Below are 27,031 nucleotides of genomic sequence, written 5' to 3'. Positions count from 1 at the left end.
TCAGCCTTTGTTAGTACGTATTGCCTCCATTGATTCTGCCCAAAAAATGGCACATTTCTAGAAGAAGCCACATTCTTTGTGGAAAACCACAAAATGCTACCCAAGATGTGCTATTTGATGTCCTCTGTGACCAGAACTATAAATAAAAATGGCTGTAATTATGGAATTCAGATGATATTGCCTACAAACCATCTATAGACAAAGGAGACACTGCAAAAAATCTGTGTCTTTAATTCTTTTAAGTCATACAGCCAACGTGGCAATTTAAAGCAAAATTAATGCAAATATTATAACCTCTTTTCCACTGCTGGTGAAAATGCACAGCTAATGGTGGTGACCAGGTTAAAAATATGTTGAAAAAGAATGTTTTGATGCTGAAAATTTGCTCCTTTAAATAGCCTTACAGTATTTTCTATATCTATTGTAGTTTCCATGGAAATAAATAGAAGGCATTACTTTCAGAGTAACCTACATATATCGTTTTGTCTTTTTTATGCAGGAATCTCAAAATTTAACTAAGGCACCACTAATTTTAATCTCTACTTAAATACTGATGCAGTCACCTACCATCCTTTCTGTAGCAGTGTTCCAGTTCTATCCGGTGCATGGTTGAAATATCCACAACTTCAATAAGTCCAAGAGACCCATCCATACGACCAATTAACAATAATTCTCCTTTCCATGCTGCAGCTGGCCCTTCTTCTGGCCAAGCAAGTGCAGATACCCAGTGAGGCTGAAGATCTAATAATCCTTTTCCTCCTGGGAAAGCCCAAAAATATTTCAAAATTATTTTTAATTATTTAAAGCATTGAATTTAAGTATTTAAAATTTTTTCATCTTCATAAAGAAAATAATACAACAGAAATACCTTCCATGAGAAAACATGAGAAGAGTCTATAGTCTAGAGCTAGAATATATGACAAATTCGCTTAAGTGATGAGACAGTGAAGCAATGGACCACTAACCTACACAAAACATAGACAATAAATCTCAGTGTTCATCCAAGATAAACAGTTTTATTAAAGGAGAAAGCTAAATTCCTCAGTACTCAGATCACTTACATTTTTCTTGTGAATTGTCTGTTAACACGGACAGTTTAACCACTGATTTTCGTAAGTACAAAACAACAGAAAGATGTTTCACAGATTACAAGTGACCAAGTGACTAACAATTTTCCCAGAGTTTTAAAATTATGGTGGATTAGTTAAAAACAGCACAAATGACAGGAAGGATGTTAGAGAATACATTTACAGACTCTTGCAAACTGAATCAATGAATGAAGGCCCTTCTGGATCAAGATCAGTCCTCCTTATCACAATGCAGTTTCTCTAACACATCTTAAAAGTATTTCCTTCCCAGTTGTCATTCTTCCTTAGAAATCATTTGATATCACAAGCATTTTAATACCAGAATCTTTCTTGCAGTTATTTATGGCCTATTTATTTCCATTTCTTCCTGTATCAATAATATCCACTTGCTCGCATAGCTGCTTTTGCTCCACAGGTTTCTCCTAGTGTTTACTTTCCTAATGTAACAATTTATAATCTTCAATTTACAATCTTAACTCCTCCCAGATCTTTTGTTCAACTAAACAAACCAACCTCACACATTCTACTCTCAAAAGGTTTTCCTTCTCATTGAACACTGTCATCAGCCATCCCTGCATTGTTTCAGTAGTTTTGGCACTCTCCATGCCTTTTGAAGAAGGTAAGTCTTGTGGACTATGGGAGAATACCATATTTGCAAACAAAAATCACCAGAAGTGATCAAGTCTCAAACCTAAACACATCAGTGACATCAAGAATTTGTACATGGTACTCAGTTTATCCATTTAACTTTAAGACATGCATCGATTTGTGGTTAATGCCTTAATTAATTAAATAGATTGACAAGGTATTATGGAAAATGGCAGATACTAAACTGGAGAGCACACACAAACACTTAGGTTAACAAATATTCAGTAACTTAGCAGTTTTATTTACAAATACATTCTACTGTAAAATGTTCACAGGTAGTCAGTGCATACCATTGACTTGCCATATGTTCACCATCTTTTCTGTAGCTCCAGCCAGATACTTGCCACTGATGCTCCAACAGATAAGAGACAAACTAAGGTCACTGGGTGACCCCAGACTTTCTTCAGAATCGCCCTCTCTGCAACAGTACAGAGTAATACAATTAAAAAGGGCACTTTCTTTAGGCAGACAGGGAAAGAGAGAATTCATGAAATATTTAAACTAAAATCCAAAGTCTTTCTGCCATCATTTCAGATTTACACAATAAATGTATTCTTCCCTGCTCACAGTCCTACATTCTATTTAAAACAACTACAAATTATAAAATGAGTAGCATCAAACAAAACTTAAGAACTGCTAAGAAATCACCATCTATCTGCCTTCTGGTTCATTATTGCTTCTTTACTCTTCTGAGTTAACTCACATAATCTGTACTGAGGAATCAGATTTTAATCTTTTTCTTCCTTCTTTTTTGGACACATCCAAATGATAGAAAAGTCCTTCCCAGACAATTTCATGAAAGAGCAGCAGGAACTCTAAGCTCCTGAAGCCCAGAAGTCACAAATTCTTTTTTTTTTCTCCCCACACTTCATTGGAACCACTACATTAACAATTATCATGTTATAGATTTAAACTGTTCACAGGAACCCTCCGAAGGAATATTTCATCTTTTTATTCCTCTCGTATATCATAGTCCCTTAGAGTAATATTTTAATAATTTCCCCTCATAATGAATGATTAAGAATATTTTAAACAGTTTTAACATGATCTCCTTATCTCTGAGATGACTCTGATCAGCATGATATTCAAGTTCTGCTTTCAGTTTTATCTTAAATTGCCTGCCATAAACACAGAAACAATCCTAGGAAAAAAGAAAGATGAAAGAATGCCTGTGCAGAAGATACTGCAGGATTGGCTCTTCTCATTACCTTGCACAATTACAACGTAAATTAAATACCTCACAGTTATAAAGAATTGACTTACAATTTGTTGAGCACACATGTCTGTTGCAGTGAGTACTGCTTCTTGGTAACGTTCCACACCCTTATGGTGCCATCATTTCCGCTAGTCGCCAAAAGTCCCTTTTTATTGCACCAAACACATGTCATGACCTACAAATGTTAAAGAGATCATGGCAAAAACGGAGTTTAAACCTAAAGCTTTGGTAACTTTGTTCACTAATAACAATGCAAACTTAAGCCACCAGAACAGAGCATCCTGCGTTGATGAAAAACACAATACACCCTTCCACATCTACAATATCGTAAAGTGTAAGTATATTTTATGAGGACGTTGCACTTGACCCATGCTCCATGGGGCTGCTATTGCACAGAGTACCAGAATAAGATGTTAACTACTATAGCAGAAAAACTACTGCAAGTTAAGATCTAAATTAAGATGGACTCAAGTTGCGCCAGGGGATGTTTAGATTGGATATCAGGAAAACTTCTTTACAGAAAAGATTGTTAAGTATTGGAATAGGCTTCCCCAGGCAGGGGAGGTGGTTAAGTCACCATCCCTGGATGTGTTTAAGAACCACGTGGAGTGGTGCTCAGGGACACGATCGAGTGGAGGGTTGTTAGAGTCAGGGCAGCATGGTTCGGTTGTGGTTGGACTTCATGATCTTTGAGGCCTTTTCCAACCTGAGCAATTCTATGATTCTATGATTCTACTATCTAGCCCAAGAAAAGCTGATTCTACTGATGTAGTGCACTGTGAGGACAGTTTCTTGCCTCTTGTAATAGAAGCTTCAAAGAAAGTATGCACTATTCTATATTGGAGATACCTTCAAGCAATAATGTAGTTCATCACGAAAACATTACATTTTGTGGGAAATATCTCAGTCAGTATATTTATAAAACAATCATTTTAATTTTTTTTCTTCTCAATTCAAAACAAAAGAAAGAAGAGCATTAAAATTCACGTAATTTTGGGGGAAATCACCTGTTTCTGATGAGCTTCCAGTTTTATGAAGGAACATTTTCGTAAGTCTCCCCCCATATCAGCGAGGGTCTGAGGAATAGTTTGATTATCACGATCATGAGCTGCAAGAGTTCGCACCAACTGCTGAGCAGCCCACTGCCTATGTTGTGAAGATAACCTTGAAGAAAGGCAGCAGGCTGCTAGTGCGTTAGCCAGCTCCAGAGGGCCTACAGCAGAAGGATCATAGGAAGGATGGGCATACAAATGGGCAATTAAACCTGCTTAAACAAAACAATGAGATGATGCCTAGATGAGTACCAAACAGAAGTACATAAATGAACACAGCATTAGCCATAATTTCCAGAAAAAAAAGAAGAAAAAGATTAACAAGCATTTTATAAGAATGTTGCAATTATATTAACTATTAGGAAAACCTGTTCTGATACCAAGAAAATACAGCCCCCTTTAAAATTTCACAAAAATACCCAGAACACCATAACAAGAGAATTATGAATATTCTTATTCTCACCACATGGAAAATGGTCATTCTAAGAGCAAGCACTGTCTAAACTGCAAAATGGATCCTCTGAGGTAAGCTGCTCTAAGGATGTCCTTCCCTCCCCTGAACAAAGAAACAGCCTGGTGTTTCAGGCTTTTCAGAACTTGCTTTTTGGTTCCCTGACCTCTCAACAGCAGAGGTAACAACATTTTGTGCACCAGAGACAGAAAAGTATTCAGGTATCAGGAATCAACTATTCCCCTTAATTATTAATTATTCCCCTTAATGTCAGTATGTGGCACAACTGGGGCTGAACACCACACCTGTACAGCTTTCAATACACACAAATGTTTAGATTTCTTTTAAAGTGATAGAGAATTTAGTTACGTAATAAATCAATCTTTCTAAGTAATTTGTGCCCTAAACTATAACACAACATAAACTATTTTTGTGAGCAAATCTATGTATAGATTATTCTAGCATCTTTCCTTAAACAGAAATGAGAGATCGAAGATTTAACAATTAAGGGATTAGTATAAATAAAAGCCTTATCATACCTTTCTTTTCAAATTCTGCCTTATCATAATTTGGCCTCAGTTTGGCCCCTTTGTCTGCCAGCAGAGCTACAAGCGCCTGAGTAACCACAAAGTTTGGAGAAGTTACAAGTTTGTTTTCTTCAGCGATTCCTCTTAAAAAGCTTGGCAAAAATTTCCGTTGAATTGGATCATCAACTGTTGTCAAGTTTACACCGGTTGCTGCAGAAATCAAATTCTGAAAATAAACAGTAAAATAAAATAAATAACTAAAAAAAAAATCTTTAAAAATGATTATATTTGGAAAGAAATCATAGTATAAAGTTTGAAAACATTTTGGTAGAAATTCTCAGCCCCCAGTTCCATGTGCAACATGGAATTTAATTCTTCTGACCTGGGGATTGAATGCCTGGTCTTAGTGGAACCAGACATTCAGATCCAGGGATCAATCAATCAACAGACAGACAGTCTCAAGTAACCACAAATACCAGCAAAAACTAAGGAGCTTCTAGGAGAACTTTTTATGAATTTTTTGCACCTGAGTGTAGGATGCAGTAACGTGTAATCAAGTTCATTATTCCATCCAAAAACTTGTATTAATGCATGATTATATTTCAAACTCCAAATAACAAAATAAGTAATTATTCTGATTACATGTAAGTGCCTTCATGTGCATGAAACACCACAGCATTTCCACAGCTGTGTATCATCACAAAGAATCTCTATTCCACAACTGACTCAGTTAGAGTCGGAGAGGGCAATCTCACAGTTTAGAACAAAAAAGCACAACTTATAAATAAGAACAAAAGGGAATGCTTAATCTCATGTAGAAGTAGTTCAATATACATACCATACCTGCGTACACAATTGCACCAGAAGTTTAGCAGCACTAGGAGTGTTTGATGCCAAACAGCCCACTGCTGTGCTCAGGTAGGCAAGACATGATATAGGCTTGCTTGTTTTGCTGTGGATTCCTCTAGATCGCTCTGTTGAACTTGACACAGTGCATGGACTCGTGGAGAGCCCTGCTCTCCCTGCTGCAGCGAGACACATTAAACGAACCAAAGTTCTTATGTCTGTTAATCCCAAGGATTCAAGACCAGCTGCCAGGCTACAACTGGAACCACTGTCAAAAATGAACAGAAATGCTCTTGGTTTTTTTAGCGTAATTATAAGTAAAATTGTATTTGGACCAAACTATTCCCAAAACACTAGTGAACACTGCCTGCTTGGTTAGCTGGACAGTATTATCATCCAGGGGAAAAGGGAAGAGGCAGAAACAAAGCTGTAGCGCCCTTTCACTCCTTTTAAGTTAAGGGTGAAGATTAAAAAAAATATATGTCTTTTATAGTCTTGTCGTAAGAAAAAAACTTAAGTTTAGCTCATAAACAATGTTATATGGATAATTCATGTTTAGAATTACGCTATGGTAACAGACATCAGATTTCTGTGACTTCACATCCTCATATAGCATCAAATCCTGCACTATGTCTTCTTTCCTACAATGTTTACCTTTTATTTCTAGTACTTGTCTTGAACAAAAGCCAACTGGCAGATACAGAATCATTATGTTTTGAGTGGCCGATGTTACTGGAGTCTGCTCTCAATGTGAGACATAGAAGTATCTTTCAAAAAGTTTGAAGATAGGGTTTGAAGGAACAAAATCAATGAAAGTTTCTCTCTTAATAACATGAATTCAGTACATAAAAGGAGCATCACTTTCCCAAATTAATCACAAAAGTGCATCTACGCCAAACATTACTACATAACTAGATTCAAATGAAAAATAGTTTTGCTAAGAATGCCACAAACCTGACAGACAAAAGTGAGAGTGCTCTCATAACCATAGTTCTTGCAAGAAGGACTTGTGCAGCAGCTGTCACTCTTCTTAAGGCCATAACACGGTCGTGTGGATTTACTAGGGCAGCTGCTTGTTCTCCTAACGTTATCCTGCCAGAAGAGCTTTTTTCTATAGAGCCATGACAACCTTGGAAATAACAATTTGTGTTAGTGTTTAAGGAGCAAAAAAACATCATTCGGTAATAAGCACAGAAGCAAATCTGGCATAGGTTTTTTAAAAAAGGTTTCAGTTTTCAGCATGACAAAAATATACAAATTGGTGATGACTGAGCAGAAAATACACTCCTAAAACTCTACATAGTTTTATTATTTCTTTTTTTCAAAACTTGATAGGTAGCAATTTGACAGTACTGATGTTAATGCTAATTCCTCTGCTTCCCTTGCCCATTTAAAGGGATCTACAAAGTTAAATACATATCCTGCATTTCAGTATGATGATCAGTAAATCACCAATTAAATCAATGAATCAATGAATGAGTTGTGAAACAAACATGCTACTACCATTCACTGTAAAACTTTGGTCACAGTTTCGTTAGTAAACCAAAGCTTCACATCTGCTAACAAAAATGCCATGCATAACTCACTGACTTTTAAAAAAGAAGGAAAATTAAGAATCTGTATTAGTTTCCTTATGAGACAGGAAAGCAGGAAAGATCATAAAAATATTTCTGCAACAATCCTATAAAATCACACCAGAGGGGATGTACGTGCTCTGTGAATTAAATTCGTATCAAATTTACCTATTTGCATCAGTGTTTCTTCCATACTGTTGGTGGCTGTCACCATTGCAACTGATGCACCTAGAGGGTCACTGTCAGGAAACTGCACAGGTTCAGGTACAATACGTCGATCATTTAACCCAAGAGGTCCAGCCAGTAATTCAAACTCCTCTTCTCCTGTCAGCTTTTCATCCTCATCTACATCTAACATATCCCAGTCTTCTAGAATTGGAAAAATACAATTAAATGTAACTTTATAATCTGAAAGTAGTAAATAATGTTAATTAATTTTTTAAAATATCAATATGAGGAATAAAATATGAATTGAAGTCTGCAGCTTAGTAGCCTTGACTCCCATCTTCATGTTGTGCCAATAGCAACATTAAGTGAACTACAAAAACAAAACCCCCTTTTGCCCCTCTTCATTAAATCTGGTCTTTTTTTTCTGTCACACAAATTTTATAGAAGATTCTCTGAGGCATCAATTTAGCTGTTTTTTAAAACACAGAAACAAGAGGTCCCTGTATCTAACAGAAAGACAACTCTACAACCTGAAATACATTAGGAAGTGTGAACATACAGTAACGCTTTAAATCACAACAGCAGATACATATTCTAAAGGACTGAACAGTAAAGATAGATACTGGAGGCTTCTCATGTTCACATTTATCAAAAAGTATGTGCAAGTTCTTAGGTCATTATTGTACTATCCAGGCCTTTGTTTTTCCTTCCCATACCTCAGTTTGCACCCCCCATCCCATAATTGTAATTAAATTATGTACTCCATTACTCCATTCACTTCCCAGACATTTACACAGACATCAATTTAGATTTACTTCTTTTTCCCTCTCTAACTCACTCTCCATAGTGTACAATCTCAATAGCTTTTATCTGCTGGAAAAAAACCAAAAACGTGCCCTTAAATTTGGGAACACTCACATTTAAATCTACACGTGTGGCAACTCATATGACTGTGATTGTATAAGCTACAAAAAGGCCCAGATTCAAAGGATCACCTGAGAAAGATTTTCTCCAGTCATTAGAAATAATTTGTTCAGGTGTGAAGGACATTATTGAGACACTCTCAGCTAATAAGAAGATAGAAGTGTAAGCCTAAGGCCAAAATTTCCAGAGGGTAACTTATGCTAATTAACCTCTCCTAAAAAGGCAGCTGAAGAAATGTATTTGAATATTAGACTTCATGTAGACTGAATGTAGTTTAAACTACAACAGCTCATTCACCAAAATTAATTAGAGGACAGCAAATGAAATACAAGGGAAAAAACGTCACTGATTTATTTCCATCTGAACTTAAAAGCAACAATGAAAGCACGAAATCCAGTCTGAAGGTATCTTCAAGTAGAGTTTCATTACACGTTTATTTGCATTTATGGAGAAAGAAAAGCACTTCAGAAGTATTCAGTATCTTCAAAAACTTGAAAACCTACCTTCATAGACACTGTCTTGTTTACCTATTAAATCAGGAGCCTGGCCTTTGTACCTATAAGAAAAAAAAAGAATGAAAAAAACCCCAATTAAGTGGCTTCTATCATTTATATACACGCATACCAATTTTAAACCTGGATTACTCTAAGGTTACTTTACTGCTGTGTAAATACATACATGAGTTCTGGAAATAGCAAGAGAAATTAATAATGTATTTTGCAGTATGAATGTGGAAAAGGTACATAAAAGTAATGGCATATTCAGAAAAAAAGTATTTCAAGATCTGCAACAGGAAGCAAGATTCCAAGAAATAATTCCTTTTTCCATTAAAAAGATTAATGAAGACAAACAAAGATTTCAAGCCTCAGTTAAATAAAGACATTAGTTCTACCACAAATTTGTATTTCTTCATTCAATTTCTTAGAATTCATGGACTAGTTGATACTTCCAAGTTCTTTTTTTCCTTCAATACAGTGTTCCACTCTTTTATTTCTGTACCTTTCTGAAGTTGATGTTTTGGATTTACTCTTCAGGGCTAAGTACTTCTCTCTGCAGACACCACACAATAAATAGTAAGGATTTCCACTTCCACATTCACCACCAAACCATCCATCCACATAGGAGCCATTGCTGCGATAGCCCTGACGGTTGGCACTGCGCCCGCAGCCTGGATGGTTTCTTTTCATGTGTTGATTGAAGCTGACAACACTTGATTCACACAGTTCACAAACCACTACTTCTTCTCTGTCTTCAGATTCACAAACATGCTGCGTAATAAGATTCTCACGTTACTTACAGGGAAAAACATCTTCATACTCGATATTAAAAATATGCCAATATTGTTAAATGGATGTTTCTGCCCATTTCTACTACACAAAGTAGAATGTGTGTGGTAACCTTGCACAGGACAAGGCAGAAACAGACAACCAGATCATCTCAGAAGAGGAAAAACACTGGGACATAAATTTAAAATTTTCCTATTTCATTTCAGATTTGACTAAAAAAAATCCTGACTAGCATTTCTCACACACAACGTTGCTGGTTTACATTTAACACTGTGTTTAAATTATCCTGTTCTTCTCAGAACATGCACGAGACTAGATTATTAAGGAAAAAAGAATCCATTGTTTGCAGACAATCAGCCCTTACATTTACTGTGCAAAACAATAAGCTGTGTCAATACATTCCACGATTCTATCTGAATTTATAGTTTGTTCTTCTAGAACTACTCCTGTGTCCTAAGTGCTTTCATCAAGATGCTCCAGTGAAGCAAAGTCTCTGAAGATTACACATGCATACTGCATCTTGCTTCCATATCAGAATCAAGTACTGTTACAATTAGGAGATGAAAGTTTAGTCTTGTAGGCTGGTCATCATCTTGAGATGGATAATCCAAAGATTAACAACCTATTGTTAATATATTTCTCTTCCATCCCAAAAGTACTTTGACTAAGCTATACAACAACTGAATGAGGACAGTGTATAAATCCTTTTCAGATGCTGACATATACATGACATGATGAAATCAAGAGGACAAAACTGATTTAGGTGCAAATTATGTTGCTACAAATGAGATTTATTATTGCTAATTTTATTATTATTAAGTAAAACAATTTCACTGCCAGACAATGTGGCCTAACTTGCTTTTTAAGTACAATCATCAAAACAAACACACTAGTTCTGTTGTCACCTTTCAGGGAAGAGGGTAGGAAAACTATGTACAGGAAGCATAGAGTAAGAAACACAAGAAAGCATTATTCTTAAGCTAAAAGTGAAGCTACAGAACACAAGATTTTAGCATTGCTGGCTTTTAGTAAGTTATTTCAAATTGAGATATAAACTTACGCACGTTACTTTAAATTAAGAAATGCAAACATGCAAAGAGCAGTAAGTTAAAGCAGCCCCCGCTGCAGTCACACACACCCAGGTAGGCCAATCCAATACCTCCGGGATCCACATTCCCAGAATATCATTATCACTAGCCAGGTCTTGACCAAACATAGCTTCCATTGCTTCATCGTCAAGGTCAATTTCCAACTCCTCATCCAAGTTGAAGTCATAAAGAGCCCCTGGATCTTGCTGCAAAGATATCCCTTCTCTTCGACTCTGATTTCTGTGGGCCTGTACAGAGCGGTATAATCCCGCTCGAGTGAAAAAGAAAACAGTACTTTTATTTTGCATGTAATAGGCATAAATCCACTTTCAGCTACATTTTTCCTTGTTTTTAAATTCAGATAATCACAATTTTCTCTCACCACGTAAAACACTTAATCTAAAGACACAATGATATACATCTGCAAAGGAGACTTGTGTAACTTTCATGCTAGGTACCAACACCCATCCTCTTCATCTACTGGACAAACAAAAATCTGGAAGTCTTTCAGAACACCTACCAGCACGTGCTAGCAGTGTTCGGGCAGCTAAATCAAATTTGTGTCTTCTTGTTACAGATGACCGACTTCTAGAAGGAGGTCCACTTGCAGAAGCAGCATTATCCACATGATCCATATTATCAGGGCTACAAGGATTTTGTAATCAACAGGTAAATAAAAAACAGATTTAAACTTTCTTTGTTAAAGAAATAAAATCAACACTTCTGTCCCTGCATCAATAATTCCCTCAACAAGTAACACTTAATCATCTATTTTTGCCACTTGAAATCTGTAAGTTCTCTGTGAAATTGCATTTTACCCAAGACAATTAATTAAGAAAACCTACAAATGAATTCCTCATTAGGATCAAGGAAGCCGAACAGAAGCATTCTCAAAATACACACTGCAGTTCTCACCCCCCTGGTTAGCAAAAAGCTGGTATGATCTGCAGCAATTATCACTTAACATAACTACTTTTAGGATTAAAATATAAAGTAAAATCTTTCTTACTAGATTAATACGTTGTTTAGATCTAAAGTTACGAATATGGCTGAGAATGTAAATCTCAGTTCAATTCTCTGGACAAGACAAAAATTTCTTTAAAAGAAAAAATGTAGGAAGGTAGGTGTTCATGAACATACTGAAATAAAAAACACAAACTATCAAACAAAAAAACACTCTCCAACGAATTTCTGCTTTATTACTACTTATCTCACTGGTAAAAATGCAGTCTCTCCGTTTTCATTTTTTTTGTTCGCTCTTTTTTTGAAGGAAGGACACTCAATTACATTCTTCTCCAGTTGTGTGCATATACAGTACAGCAAAGTAAACACAGAGTGCAGAGTAATTTAATTGTATCTTTGCAGAAATGCATTACAGTGTTTCTCATCAGTAACTTTCCATTCCAGCAAGAGATTATAAGGTATTAGAGGAAAACTGCACTTTTACCTTTCACTAAAGCCTTCTTCCATTTCAGCGGCATCAGCTGAAGGGATATCACCTGGTGACTGCAAATAACAATGATCACCAGATTTTCCACCACTGCCAGAGACTATCGCCCCATGTCGTGCATCTGCAGTCACATCTGGCTGGGGTTCTTCATCATCTTCATTTCCAGGGTGCTCTATCATCCACATAGCAAGCACTGTGATGTTTTGCGCATTTGCTTCTCCTCTGGCACCTGAAAGCATTGAAGTCACTATTTAAAACTGTATTATACTGCACATATAATATATACAGCATATATATATTAATTATATTACACCAGTGATGGTAAAAAAAAATCCATTTTTTCTCCCAAATACTTACAGAACCGCAAAACTAAAGTATGAAACACAATTTTTTCCCATGTAACACTGATCTATTTTTTCAGTTTAAATTGATATTGCTATTGATTACCTGTGGCTTCCATGGCTTTTGCAATCTGCCTGAGGGAGAATCCCATTTCTAACAATGGAACAGCAATGGCAGGAGGAGGAGGAGATGTTGAAAGTCGGCTGCTTGGATCAGACAAAGCTTAGAAGACAGAAAAAAAAAGATCTTTCTTTAGTTTTTCCACTTCAGCAAATCTCATTCTGATTTGGCAAAGATTTGTTAGCTTCAGATAAGGGAGCAATTGCCTTAACAACTTCCCTTGCTGTTACTTTTCAACAGAAGGCAAGATACAATGAACTCAGACAGCATTTATTCTATTTAGTCCCATTTATATTATGTCTGTTCAAATAGGACACTCATAATATTTAAGCAACAATTTCTTTTGAAGTATTCCTAAGGAGTTTGTTTCTGTTTCAAATTCTATCAAATTATCTATTTGATTTATATATAGGTAGTCAAGATGAAAGTTACCCTTGCCATCAAGATTCCAAAATATTTTGTGGTCACATTAATACCGATTCCTCTTAAGTAAAGATCTCTCTCTGGGTCTAAGATGCTGGCATATATCCAAAAATCTCTGCAGATTATATATATACAGCTATTATATCAAAAAATCTCTCTGCAGGCTATGGGTATTACTTCTGCCCAAAGTGACTCGAGAGTCTCTAAAAATACTAATTACTACTCAAAAAGTTTCACTGAAAACATAATCTCCTCTGATCAACAAAGACACTAAATATACTGACAAACTCTGCTGTAAACACTGCATAATGATCCAGAAGCAAGTCACCTCATCAAAAAATGAGAGAGGAAGATGGAGCAGACAAGTTGCTACAAGTGAAACAGCAGAAAGAGACAAACTAAAGCATGGATGTAAGAGCAAGAATAAGAGGATAGACTGTTTCTCAGCACCAAGTAAGAAATTTGAAGAATATACTTTAACTTAGTCTACTGTATTCATTTAAATATATGTAGGTTACTCTGAAAGTAATTATTCCTATTTATTTCCACGGAAACTTAAGACAAAGAGCACAATAAAATTTGCATGGCTATCTGGAACACGGTTTTCTTTCATGCCACTGTCACCACTGCTGAAATGCACCACGCACTGCCTCACTGTGCTCACACCCACTGTTCAGTCTCCATAAAGGTTTAGCAAGTGTTGATGAACTGTCATCAGGGGACAATTTTTTTCTGCCTGGAGAAATTCAATTCCACACCTTTGCTTCATACCCACTTCCAAGTCAGTCTCTAGTATGTCAGACTGCATCACAACAAAATGAAGTGGAATACTGGTGGAAAGGTTTAACCTCTACTGCCATAGCACCAACTTCCACCTCTGATGTCATGGACAAACATAATAAAATAGAAGGCATTACTTTCAGAGCAGCCCTCATAAAACATACACATATGCTTTGGATCACATGACAGATCTTCAGCAGTCTGGGATTCTCACTCAACAATTTGCTCAATTCCCTTGTTACCCCATTCTGTATGCACACTGGAATGGAACAGATTGCTGTTTTAAGAAGCAAAGTGCAAGCAGTAGCACAGTCCTACCTGTGAAGAGATGCCTCCCATTACCTTTACAATTCCAGGGAGTCTCAAAAAGGTCTTAAAAAGCTATACAGAACTTGTGTGAGATTACAGCTGTCCATATTTCTGTGTGTATTGACAAGTATACCTGTACGATTCGTAGGCCTTGCAGACTGGGAATCAGGAGAAGTCAAGCTTTGTCTCCTCCCAACTTCATCTGAAGGAGAAGTTGGTAACGAAGATATCGGAGGAGTCTGAGCACGTCGTGCTGGAAGCACAGTTGTAGTAGGATAACTGGAGAACATTTGCCTTTAAAAAAAAGTATATATTTATATGAAAAAGAGCAACCCTGAAAAAGATCTGACGTAAGAAATACATCAAATTAGACCACAACTTGCCAAGTGCACCTTACAGTACCTGAATTTTGCAAGGGTAAGGAGTAATACTACATATATTTAGGGGAGTAGGAGAAGAACTCTGTAGGAATAACTCATTCCAATTTTTTTTTGCCTGGACAGTTAAATTCCTAGACATGCACCTAAAAATACCTCACAGACCAAGGGCAGTCTGAGGAGAAGTAAACTCACTTCCCCATTTCTACATTACATACTGAACACAGCCTGACTAATCATTCCTTGTAAGGTATTTTACTTTTGCTATCCTGGTGATAAGACTTTGTTCTGGCTTTCGTCAAACTGCATCTGCAAAACCTCTCAGAACAGAGGTCAGACATGTCGACAAAAGCAATAAACGGAGGACTATAGTCAGCATTAAGCAGATTTTCCTCCACATCTCAAATAACCTCCGCAAATTAATTTAGCTTCACTTCAGTATGCGAGGGTAGGATGAAACAAACAGGTCTGTAGAGTTGCTTGCAAACTAAGATCTATTCTAGTCTGAACATCAACTATTTACCTATTAATTAAAATGCAGAAATGTCACTGACTTGTATTTTAAACTGTATCAAATAAAAATGAGAACTGAAGAAACGTATTTCCTCCTGCTCAAAAGAACTTAGATGCTATACATACATATATATAGTTTATATAAAAAGCTTAGCAGCTTTCTAGTTTTAGAAATGCATGTCCTCAAAGTAACAAATTTAACTTTGTATTTTGTGGAGGCAGCTCCTAACAGCCGTTAATGTTTCCAAAACCTCACAGAGCCAAAGATGTACATGATATGTAAGTAAGAAAATGTTTTACCTAAGAAGACTGAGAGGCATAACACCAGGAGATTCAGAAGCAGGAACAGTTTCAGTATCTGTTACTGGAGTAGTAGCAGTAGTAGTATCCTCCAGAGAGCTGCTCATGAAGGAGGTTGTGCTGGAAGCAGAAGGGCTGGTTGTAACTGGTGTTTGGGCTTGCTGAGACTGATCACCTTCTTCCACTTGCTGGTCTACTTCTGCAGCAGAAAACAGACAGTGCAGGAACATTAATGAAACTTAACACAGTAAAACAGTACTTGTGGTTAAACTTTAAAAAAAAATAATAAAGAATCTCTCCCCTAATAAAGAGGTATGCAGAAACTCTAACAACACAGATACCTTTGCCAATTACTCATGGACTTAAGTTAACAGACTGGTCTCTGGTTGTCATACTGATAACAAGGTGAAGAGTAAGTAAAACTTTATAATCTTCAGAGAAACCATTTACTTGGTTAGACCTTATGATAATTACTGTTGTAACATTTAGGATTATTATGTTAGGCAAAAGGGCTGATCAATTACAAAGCTGTTTTTAACTTACTGGCTTAAGTAATAGATTTTTGAAGGGTTTTTTAGTTTATGTTTAAGAAATACCTAAGATAGTAAAGAAGCAAACAGCACAGGGATTATCTTTAATATCTTAGAGAATTAAAAAAAAATACTTTAGACAGTTAGGTATTAAAAAACACTGCAGATATTTTCTTTTTAAACTGATTTAAATCATTTCCCCAAAGACTTAACCTGTAATATAGATCTTTTTTTAAGACAAACAGGAATGATACGTGTTCTCTCTTCAAGTTCTGCTAGTTCAGTGCCAAATATCTCAGGAAAATAAACAACCAAAACCCAAAACTGATTCACAAATTCTCATGAAGAGAAACAAAGTGAAAGAACTCTCAACATCATCTGTTAACGTGACTGTATACAATCATTCTTTTACAACAGTGACCTTTGCAGTCCTTGTGTGATAAACGAATTCTTCCAACAAATACATACAGAGCTGCTCATTTTTCAAAAGCATAAAGAAAAATTAGGAAGAGGCTACATTGCTGATTTATTGATTTGTATTTACTTTTTATTAAAATAAGGGACTGGAGAAAGGCAAAAAAACCTCAATCAGTGCTGTATCTAAAAAGCAATTAAAAAGACTCTGTAAAATTTCTCCAAAGCATAGCCCCTATAAAATTACAAGACTATGTCATTTGTATCATTACTGTTTCTAACCACTGAAATACAAGTACACAATAGGTTAGCACTATACTTGAATAATTTTGAAAAGGTACCTGGTTTAAGTCTGCCACCAAACTGATCCTCCAGCAATCCATGAACCACTAACTTGTAGATCATGGCTTGTGCTCGCTCCAAATCCGCCAGTCCTAAGGCTCTTTTAATAGGTGAGCGCATGACTGCTCGCTTCACCATGTGTCGCATCAGGAACTGCAGGGCAGCACGCATCTCCACATCTTCGTGAACAACTGGAGAACTGGCACAGTCTGAGTTGTGACCATTTTCTGCCAGGACTTTTGGTATTAACAGTAGTTCAGCATATTTACTACAACTAAGAAGAACACTAAGTGACTTCATAGCACCAAGATAAAGATAAGACAGCTGTACGGCTCTGATTTCTGACTGAACTATATCATGATTTCTTGGTGAATGTTCATGATTCTTTTTTCTTCCTTCAGCAGGCTGGTGTTGGGATTCCATCCCTAATGTTGATGGTTCTAGGGAAAAGGAAGCGATTTCATTTTCTGATTTAGAGCTTGCAGTGCTATGTCCTTTGTTATCATCGGCACTCAGTGCTGATCGTGTATCTGCTCCAGCATCACCCTCCATTTTCTGCTCCATTTCACCTTTGTCTTCAGATTCATGTCTGTGTTTTTTCTCATGTCTCTTGGTGCTTTGTTTTCCCATGTCTTCATGGATGCCAGTCAGATAGGTAAGGTCCAGCAACACAGTAGCTGTCAGCCCACGAAATCTTGCAACATCAAAAGGCAGTGGCTCACAGGGCTCCAGATTATACAGTGGAGTATCACTAGGCGACCAAAAAGTTGGGAAGCTTTAATAAAGATCAGAATGACACAGGAAAAAGCAAGTGAGGGAGAGACAGGAGGAAAGTACAGGAAATAATGTCGGCAAAGTAAGATGTAAAATACGTTTAATGAAATAAATGAACCAATTCTAAAAATTAAATGTAAACGGGGGAAAATGAGGTTATGATCAGAAAATGGGGAGATATGATATCAGAGCAAAGGCAACAAAATGCACAGGTTTTCAACAACAACCATTAAAATCCAGAAGCATCACAGAAGCTATCAATTAGTGCTGACAGAGCATCCTTCTGTATTATTTCAAAATATAAAACAGACTTCTAAGATAATTTACCCTACGTCAAGTTTTATTCTCACATATAAGCTGAACTTGTGAACAGGAATAAAAGGTTGGATATAAAAAACTGATTTTTTTCTTAAGCATTAAGTAGAAGTTTTGACTGATTGCACACTGATTGCACGTTGCTGTACAAATTATTGGAAGGAGCACACAGCTGATAGCTTGTGACAATTCTGTCGCTGTTTATGTCAAGACAGACCCCCTAGAGAGAACAGGGACTTTCTAAACATAGGTCAGGAAGCCCAACAGACAGATAATGGATGACTACTTAGATAAGCCATATTCAGTGATACCTTTGTTACATTTAGGAATTACACTTGACTACTTTTCACCATAAGCAGGATAAAAATTCATTAGCCTGTATTTTCCCTACGTCTTCTATTTTCCATTACATTTTCCTATGCATCCAGTAGACAGAGGATTTTTAAATCTTCCTTTCATTACCCCTCCAAAATGTCTCCCCCTTTCATAAGGTAAAATTCTACTCTAAGATTGAAAATGAGTTTTATTCGGATTCTAATTACAGAAGTACATTCTGAACTTAATTCTACAAATTACCATTGTCTACCGTCAAGAACTGCACCACTTCACTTAAATAGGATTTGAAATCACTTTAAGATCACACTACTTTAAGGTCATACGCCAAAAGGGCATACTTAAAAGAATTTATATCAGGAATTTAATTCAGTAATTGACTGCACTTCGGCATATTTAATTAAAGCAACAACAGCTTTTGCATAACAACAAAATAGGCATAATGTTACAAAAGTTTCAAGAGGTGATCTGACCTCAGCTGTTTCAAAATGTAATTTTAACTGATAGCAAAATAAATTATTACTACTCAATTTCTCCACAAGATAAAAGTTTAACTGCAGCCTGAAGAATACTAGGATTTTAGTGAAGCAAATCTTTCTACTCGAAAGCCACAAACAATTCCTACAAGAACACCACTGAGCCTACAGAAGGCTCTAGCTTCATTTCACAGCTTCCTTCCAAGTGCCCTCCCTTTGAACGTGAAACTGCAAGAAAGGTGGAAAAAGAATCATCTCCTTCCAGCTTTCTCTCCAAGATCTGAAGATCCTGTGCACAACAGCTCCAGTGAGTCAACATCAAATACAGGGCATTCCTTTAGCTTTCTAAGACAGGTCAAAAATGAATAAATGCTGCTTCAAGGCAGCACTGATTTGAGTAGCCCCATCCACCCACCATTAAAAGAAGAGAACCTTCCCATTTCATGACTTTGCCTCATCCATAAGCCCCACAGAGCAACTTGTGCTCCCCGAAGGACAAAACACCAACGCAATGAAGAGATCTGTTCTTAACTCCGATAAATCAAACCACGATTCTATTCAGAATCAGATTCACCATTTACAACAAAAGTGAGCAATTTCCCCAAGTAAAAACCTTATGCCAGAGGCTACAGGAAATTAAGAGAGCAATCCACATTTAAAAAGAAGCAATGTTAATTACGAATTTGGGAAAACTGGCAGGCTGGTCCCATTCCAACTCCGAAAACTTGAGCCCAAAACTCTTAGTTTTGTCTAAGTTTGTCTAAATTCTAGTGATGCCAATCAATTGTAAGCTATTAAAATACATTTGACATACCAAGCATTTTATTACTAGATAATGTTGAAATGTAACCCATATTTGTTTATTCTGAAAATGCAATTTTGGCTGCATTATTTTAAAGTTTAAGCTTAAAACAACTGGTCAACATGACTCCAATGTAAGATGTACGTTACTTTTGAAGATTATTAAACACAGAACACCATTAGATTTTGAAAAGTGTAAGAAATGAGCATACTGTACCTGATAGTAATCTCTGCTTCATCCCATTGGACCTTAGCAGATGTACTGCCTTCCTTCACTACTCCAAGTAAAGTGGCATGACGTCCAGTTTGCTTGTGTACACATCGACCTCCAACTCTAAGTCCAGCATCAACTCCACCAATTACTGCCAAAACAGGCCACACTTCCACACACAGCATCTTCAGCTGCAATTCTGAAAGGTCTGTCAGACCATGTCTGTTATGCTTGCCCTTCTCCTCCTCCTTATTTTCTTTCTCCTCTCTCACCTCATTCTCTTCTCGACTTTGAATTGAGCGACTTTTCTTCAGCTTTTGACCTGCTTCTTTAAGACATGTTTTGATTTTATTCAGCCTTTCCATCATTTTTTTATTGATGCAGTGTGTCCAACGGTCAGTGCGATGAAGGATACGAATGAGTTGGATGGTGGCTTCTGCCAGCACTGCAGCAACAGGACTACAGATGGGGTCACCAGGTAGCAAGTCTCTCGGTGTACCACGCATCTGCATATCACAGATTTTCACCTAAGTGTTTAAAGAGAGCAGTTATCTTTTTAATCTACACAGGAGCTTATTTTAAAACAAGAGACTCCTGATGAATAGAAAAAACGAATAGCATTATCTTTTTTTTTTTTGGTGAGGTATTCTAGGAATTCCAATCTTATCACTGCATTCCTATAAATTCAAAGATACCAAAATTCCAACAGTTAGAGCTTTCCCATACAGAACACACATCTCAGAATATCTGGAATTCCTAACACTGTATTATCTGTAGTTTCTATGGATTGTGATTTTATGTGTAGATCTATTTTTATGGTAGATTGCACATGTAGGAAAAGTCTAGATAGTGTGGAAATAATGTAATGTTGTTCGTGTCTTAAAACACAATGAATCAACACTGACATTCTCAGTACTTGTCCACTGCCATCAATCCCCATTCCCCAAAAAATCCATTCTACATCCATTGACACAGACTAGGGAAAGCACAGAGTTGGGACCAATGCAGATGAACATTTATGTTACCTTTTCTCCTGGATTACTGCTATAGAACATAACACAAGGATATAACTCTGCTGCATCCACATCTTCAAAAGCTAGTTTTGGCTCCTAGGTATAACAAATTAACAAAATAAAAACCAGAAACTTAGAACACCTTAACCAGCGAAAACATGACAAAGTTATATTCTTATCTTAACCATTATACTTAGCTTTATATAAAATAGCTCTATATATTTATGCCAAATTACTATTAAAAAAAAGCAACAGTCAAAAACCAAACCAAATACAATCAGAAAGAAACAAATACCTCTCCATTTTTACCAAAGGAAATAGTTCTTGCTTCCATATCTAACACGCATGTGATGAAATCTCCTTGGGTAAAGCTGGACAGAGTCAAAGTCTGCTCTCCATTGTGATAAAGGTTACCACTGTAGGCTCTATACAGCCACATATCTGAGGTAGTGCGATGGTTGAAATCGTGTACTGGCCAGCGAGAAACACCAACACATGTGCCTTCATTGCCTCGATTCTCCTTCACAATGTAGAACTAAAAGGCAGATAAAAAAAAGTCAGAATACACACTGTAACAGAACAAAGCAATGAGAACTTGCCTTATACATATTCATTAGTACTTATAACCATGTTACTGACAAGCATTTAATAAAAAATAAATAAAATTAATCAGCTAAAATCACATTCTATTTCTAAAAGGATGTCTTGGTGTATAGGAGTAGTCATTAATAAGTCATTTAAATTTGACCTGATAGTAATGGAAAGAACTATCTGAAAAACAAATACAAGATTTTTTTTCTGACTCAGGAAACACAGAAGCTGGCACGTAAGCAATAAACATATTACTGAAATAAACAAGCTTTACTCTTCACGTTCACAACAAGAGATTTATGTAGATTCAAGTAAGAAAGAATTAGAAGCCTTATGTTTAAAGACAATACTGACTACAACTGCATATTTATTTGTATTTCTGAATAAACCATTCAGATGATGTAATTAAAGGCTTTCTGAAATAGAAAAAACATTTTCTCAAATATTTCTCCAAAGGAAAAAAATCAAAATCTACATAGTTCAGAAAGTAACTATTTCAAGACTACCACATCCATTTTTAACTACGGATCTCAGGAACATGTACCAGCACTTCTACAAACACTCAGCATGTAATCAATGCCTCCAACCTGTGTACTGAAACATCAGCTGAAAATTTACTTTGAACAGTAGAGTGCTCAAGACCAGCCACAAATTCTTCCCTTTGGATTGAAAATGTAATTTATGCAAAGATGCTATCATAACCTAAAAGTCATAGTTAGCTACTATTTCTGAATTACAGTATATTTCTATAACAAGGTAAGAAAAGAAATACACTTTCATTCAACGTACCTTCCACTGGTAACATCCTGAAGTGACTCCAGTTGATGCCAATCCATATCCTTTACCCCCACTTCCATGAGTTAGAATCTGCCCGTTCTCCACTATGCAGCACTGCGCTTTCTCAGGGTCGAAGGACACTTCCTGTATGGGAAGATTTTCATCTTCATCTTCAGACTCCCCTTGCTTCTATCAGAAACAGGACAAAACGTCTGTAATAAATGCAACTTAGCTGCACTCAAACAGAAGAGGAAGCAAACCATAATTACCTGCAGCTTCATTTCTTGTTCTTTCTCCTTTATTTGAATTGCATGCTTAGCTTGAGCTATAGGAGCCTCCCACATGCAGTCAGACAGAAGCGAGAATAATCGTTCAACAACCTGGCATATCAGAAAATAATTCAGATCATCCTAAATCCAAGATGAGGTCAACAAATAGCATTTTATTTTGCTTCCTAAGTATAAATGTAAAAAATAGGTAGAGCTCCTAGATAAGCGAGTATCTAAAATGAGCCTCATCTGATTTGGATTCTGAGCAAATCTATGAAGCATTTACAACTCTAATGAGACTTTCTGAAGAAACAAGTGAAAAAAGTTATAGCAAAAAAAAAAAAAGACCTGAGCCATCTGATCATCTTCAACGCCAGATTCACAAGCAGGTAATACAGCTTCTAGTACATGAAGTGCAAGAAGTCTAGTCCTCAAATTTCCAACCAAGGGAACTCCTGAAGATGGAAGAGTATGTTAATAATCTACAAGTGACTTCTGCATCAGACACGCACCTACCATTTGACTTACATGCCTCCAATGGCAACCCTGCACATAGCAGGGGGGTTGAAATTAGATGATCATTATGGTCCTTTTCAATCCAGGTCATTCTATCATTCTATACCATGATTAAATGCACAATTTTCCTAAGTATGACATGCGTACATCTACTGAGGTTGAAGAGCTAAAATCAGTGTGTAATATATGATCAAATAGGACTTGATTTCAGGAACTGCAAGTATAACCATTATCACATTTTGAAAAACTCTTACCTGAGCAACACTTCTGAGAAGCAATGTTAAGAAGTACTTCAGTCCACTTTGGAGATGCCATTTTTGACTGAATTGCTTTTGAAGAGACGACTCTACGCAAGAAAACAAGGAAGTCTCCCAAGTGCAGCTCTGCTGCATGCTGCTTTCGGAGGGCAGCTATAAAGTTAAATAAAAATTTTCATTTACATCCATTCTTAAACAGTATCTGCAAATAACATACTACTAAAACCAAAGTTGAAAAAAATATTAAAACAGACATCTGTAGCTGAGTTTTGTGATGTTATCAGTTTTTGAGAGTAAGGCATCCAGAAAGGATTGGACAGTTTAGACAGCTAATATTGCTAGGCTACACTATATGGAATAACAGGCATTTGGGAAAAAAAACAGTGCACCATGTGATATTTGTGTAGCAATGGAAAATGAGTGCTTTGGAAAACTAAGATTTATAAACAATTGTACAATAAATTGTTATATATCTTACCAAAAGTGTGGGGTTATAGAACAACACCTCAGTATTTGCAAGCTCTATGTATTTAATATAAAGCCATGCAATTTTAACATAAAAGTAATCATCTGACATCTATCAGAAACTTGAGCTGCTAAAATATTAGCAGTGCTTGTTATTGGCAACAAACAGATCCAGAAGTAAAAATATAATGATCAGTTATTGCATTTTTATTTATGAGCATAGCAGTACATAAAGCAGCTATTGCTAACAAAATGCAATAATGAAATGTTTTTCATTTTCTGAGATTCTGATGCAAAACACTACACTCCCTCATGCCTCAATTCATTTTAAAGGAGCTGCTATCTTCACATGTCTTCAAAACAGAAGGCCTTATAAGATAACTTGTTAATGAACTAATTATGACGATTAATTATCTTAGGAATTCACCAGCCATCCAATTACTGAGAAGGAAAGAAGGCTGTAACCACAACCAGCAGCAAAGATACACCTAAAAATTTCTTCGAGTATATCACAGTATTTCCACAGAAATGAAAAATGTTTTTTAAGGGATTGTAAACCATGTGAGGACTTTTAGGTTTCAGAACATCTCTTCTAGCAGGCCTTTGAATACAACGCTCTGCACAGTACAGAGCAGATGCAACAACTGTGTGAATTACACTACGTTTATTTGCAGTTCAAAACTCAGAGAAGGGAATTTCTTTGACCACACTTTGAAAAATAATACCAGCAATCAACTCATTTTCAGAGAAAAAGTGTTCCTCTTCTAATTACAGACTGAATGGAGTAATTCTTATTCTCTACTTAATCCTACCTTTAAATGGATTGATAAATCTAATGTGAGCATAAAATTACTTGATTATATTTTAACCTAATCTACAGAGTTAAGAATGGCCCAACAATAGTACAGTACAGTACAGCAGAGTGAGGGCTTCAGCACTTAGTGCTTCGAAACTGTAACAGAAATTATGCAAGATAATTACCTCTGAAGTCTCTCTTTTCATTCTCCCCATTTGAATCTGCCTTTTTTGAATCTGTTTCATGCTCCTCAACTTCCTCTTCTCCAAATGAAGCCATAAGCATCACCCCAGCTTGTGATAACAAGTTTTTTAGCTGACTGCATAATAAATCCAGCAATGACTGGACCACCTTTGGGCTCAGTTTGTCAGCATAGGTTCTATAAACACACAATAAAGTAGAAACAAAGAATATTTGAGAGCTGATGAAAAGAACTATAACAAAGACAACTATAAACTCAGCACAAGTGAACACAGGGGCTAACACAGAGCTAATTCTAATCCATTTCATTGCAGCAGGTTACTTTGCTTCATCCTCCACAAGTTCGACAGATTACTCTCACATTTTTAGCCTCACTTTTAAGACACTTAAAAATTGTCCATTCTTTATAGTCAAAGAGTATTTTTCCAGTATTTCCAGGGGAAAAAAAGCAACAGTTCATTAAGTGTAGTCCCCTGAAATTTCCAAACATGAAGGCATTTTGTCTCTTTTCTTACATAACAGAATTAGCAGAAAAGTGTGCTGCTTTGTATGAACACTGAAGGTGCATATATCCTGTACTAAATAATACTCCTAATCTAAACAGGCAATACTTTCTCACCTGCGGTTTTTTTTTTCCTTTACAGAGTTAAACTGCAAATATTTAAGTGTTGGCAGATTTTTGGATGTTGTTCCCTTGTCTAGCAGAGACCAGTACTCACCAGAAAACTGCCTTGTGCTCTGAGTAGAAGCATTATGTACAGCTCTGAAGAACTCCTACCACATTATTATTGGCATTGCTTTTACACAAATGAATATTACGTAAAGCTTCTTCATATTAACTTAACAGCCCCAGACATAAAATCAAACTTCAAAAAGGGGGAATACTGCAAGGCAATACTTAGAGACCATAAAGTTCCAAGCATTTTGATTCAAACGTCTCACCCACAATTCAAAAATATTTATCAGTCTTATGTGCATCTTTCATATGAATAATGTAACTATACTTTTTTTCCTTCACTTACATGCTTTCGAACAATACTTAATGCTCTAAAGAAAAAAAATAAAAACAGTTATTCCTAAAAGGTGGTGAAAAGCCAGAAAATTACATTTTCTGAGAGTAAAGGAGCAATTAATACTTACCCCGTGGTGATAGCAAGGATCTGAAGTAGTCTTGTGCTGGCTACTTTCAAAGCTGTGCTGAGCTGGGAAATACCAGTTTTGGGCAGCAACTGTAATGGTTGTCCTAACATGGTGTCTGTGCCACACAACTGTGATAGCACGTTTAGCAAGCCAGTAGAAATAGCCAAGGAGACATCAACGGGCTGATAGTGCACGCTTAGAGCAAAGACTGTTACCAACAGAAGACGCTGCTGTGCTTCTAAGATTAAAATATAGTTTTTAATTAGCAATCTGTTTACAGAAAGAATACTAAGACAAACAATAGTAGATTAGTTTTAAGAAAATGTAACAAATTAAATTTCTGAGTGAAGAGCTGCTGTTAACGCACGCTTTGAGGTAGACTTCACTGTGTACCAGCACAGCCTCTTTCATTCAGTGCACTCTATGTCAAGGGTGTCCAAAGAAAAACATCCTATAGATCTAGCTTGTGATGTAAAGTTTCTGATACAAAATCTCAAAAGAGATCAGCCTCTTCTCTCTAAGGTAAGGATAAGCATGTGAAATACTCAATTTGCTGCTTGTACTTCAAGCTGATTCTCAAGGAATTTATTTCAGTTGCATTTAACTGTAAGTGATGCCAATGAAATAATTCACGTACATACGCCCATTAGGCTTTATCAACAAAGCAAACTATGCAACTCTTTTCTGTACTGAAGATCTCATTCAATACAAGCACAAAGGCACAAAGAGTTGCAGAATTCCAGTTATCCCTTGAGGACAGAAGCACACGGGAATATCTTGGTAAAGGACAGGAGAGGGGGATTTCAAAATCATGCATTATACCCTGTTCTTTGAGTGTAAGTTTAAAAAAAAAATCACAACTGAATGAAGAATAAAGGTTTGGAGATTCTTAATCACTTCTGAAAACTGATGTCTGGAAAGCCTAAAAAATCACTTGAAATGACAAAGAAATGGAAACATTAATGTGTAGCTCAAAGGAATTGGAAGGCTTACAGTACTTAAAAGCCTTAAAACAAGAAGGGCTGACACTTGAAGAAAGTTAAGACAGAAAAAGGTTAAAAATACTCTCTCTCTTCAGAGAAGTTATTAGTCTGATTCTTTATCTGTGAATTCTGGCTGCTAATATCAATGTATGCTTTGTTACACTTAGAATACGTTGTACCACGTATCAGAGGACACATTTTACAAATCTTGCTTTCACTTACCTATGTGATGCTTATTAGCTTGCAGAGCTCTTTCCAAGGTAGCAGACAATTGCTGGTAAATTTTGTGCACGGCCACCTGAATTTCAATCTGAATACTTCTCTTAGCTGCTCTGATACCATCCT

The 27,031-nt window shown here is 36.4% G+C and overlaps 1 protein-coding gene across 8 annotated transcripts in view; it reads right to left on the bottom strand.

Moving 5' to 3' along the window:
• The window catches only part of HERC1 (HECT and RLD domain containing E3 ubiquitin protein ligase family member 1), a 93,892-nt gene that overhangs the window by 18,139 nt on the left and 48,722 nt on the right, over positions 1 to 27,031 (bottom strand). For 2 of the 8 annotated variants that reach the window (XM_042876219.1, XM_042876220.1), the window contains exons 28-54: positions 26,909 to 27,029; positions 25,704 to 25,941; positions 24,548 to 24,741; positions 23,099 to 23,254; positions 22,677 to 22,783; positions 22,329 to 22,439; positions 22,072 to 22,248; positions 20,987 to 21,226; positions 20,704 to 20,787; positions 19,685 to 20,205; positions 16,768 to 17,543; positions 15,483 to 15,681; positions 14,426 to 14,586; positions 12,766 to 12,882; positions 12,316 to 12,547; positions 11,389 to 11,513; positions 10,919 to 11,139; positions 9,494 to 9,762; positions 8,998 to 9,050; positions 7,571 to 7,771; positions 6,783 to 6,957; positions 5,826 to 6,096; positions 4,995 to 5,208; positions 3,960 to 4,216; positions 3,000 to 3,127; positions 2,027 to 2,154; positions 568 to 759 (exon numbers count right to left, since the gene is read on the bottom strand). In XM_042876219.1, the coding sequence (XP_042732153.1) occupies positions 568 to 759; positions 2,027 to 2,154; positions 3,000 to 3,127; positions 3,960 to 4,216; positions 4,995 to 5,208; positions 5,826 to 6,096; positions 6,783 to 6,957; positions 7,571 to 7,771; positions 8,998 to 9,050; positions 9,494 to 9,762; positions 10,919 to 11,139; positions 11,389 to 11,513; positions 12,316 to 12,547; positions 12,766 to 12,882; positions 14,426 to 14,586; positions 15,483 to 15,681; positions 16,768 to 17,543; positions 19,685 to 20,205; positions 20,704 to 20,787; positions 20,987 to 21,226; positions 22,072 to 22,248; positions 22,329 to 22,439; positions 22,677 to 22,783; positions 23,099 to 23,254; positions 24,548 to 24,741; positions 25,704 to 25,941; positions 26,909 to 27,029 (5,668 nt within the window). The remainder of the gene's footprint in view (positions 1 to 567; positions 760 to 2,026; positions 2,155 to 2,999; positions 3,128 to 3,959; positions 4,217 to 4,994; positions 5,209 to 5,825; positions 6,097 to 6,782; positions 6,958 to 7,570; positions 7,772 to 8,997; positions 9,051 to 9,493; positions 9,763 to 10,918; positions 11,140 to 11,388; positions 11,514 to 12,315; positions 12,548 to 12,765; positions 12,883 to 14,425; positions 14,587 to 15,482; positions 15,682 to 16,767; positions 17,544 to 19,684; positions 20,206 to 20,703; positions 20,788 to 20,986; positions 21,227 to 22,071; positions 22,249 to 22,328; positions 22,440 to 22,676; positions 22,784 to 23,098; positions 23,255 to 24,547; positions 24,742 to 25,703; positions 25,942 to 26,908; positions 27,030 to 27,031) is intronic. The other 6 variants (XM_042876225.1, XM_042876226.1, XM_042876222.1 and 3 more) reach the window with 5 other exon arrangements.

The sequence above is a fragment of the Lagopus leucura genome, unplaced genomic scaffold (genome assembly GCF_019238085.1).
Source record: "Lagopus leucura isolate 7727_CA_CO unplaced genomic scaffold, USGS_WTPT01 Super-Scaffold_100015, whole genome shotgun sequence".
NCBI classification, from domain to species: domain Eukaryota; kingdom Metazoa; phylum Chordata; class Aves; order Galliformes; family Phasianidae; genus Lagopus; species Lagopus leucura.
Note: the sequence above shows the minus strand (reverse complement) of the source record. Positions and strands in the feature narration are given on the sequence as shown.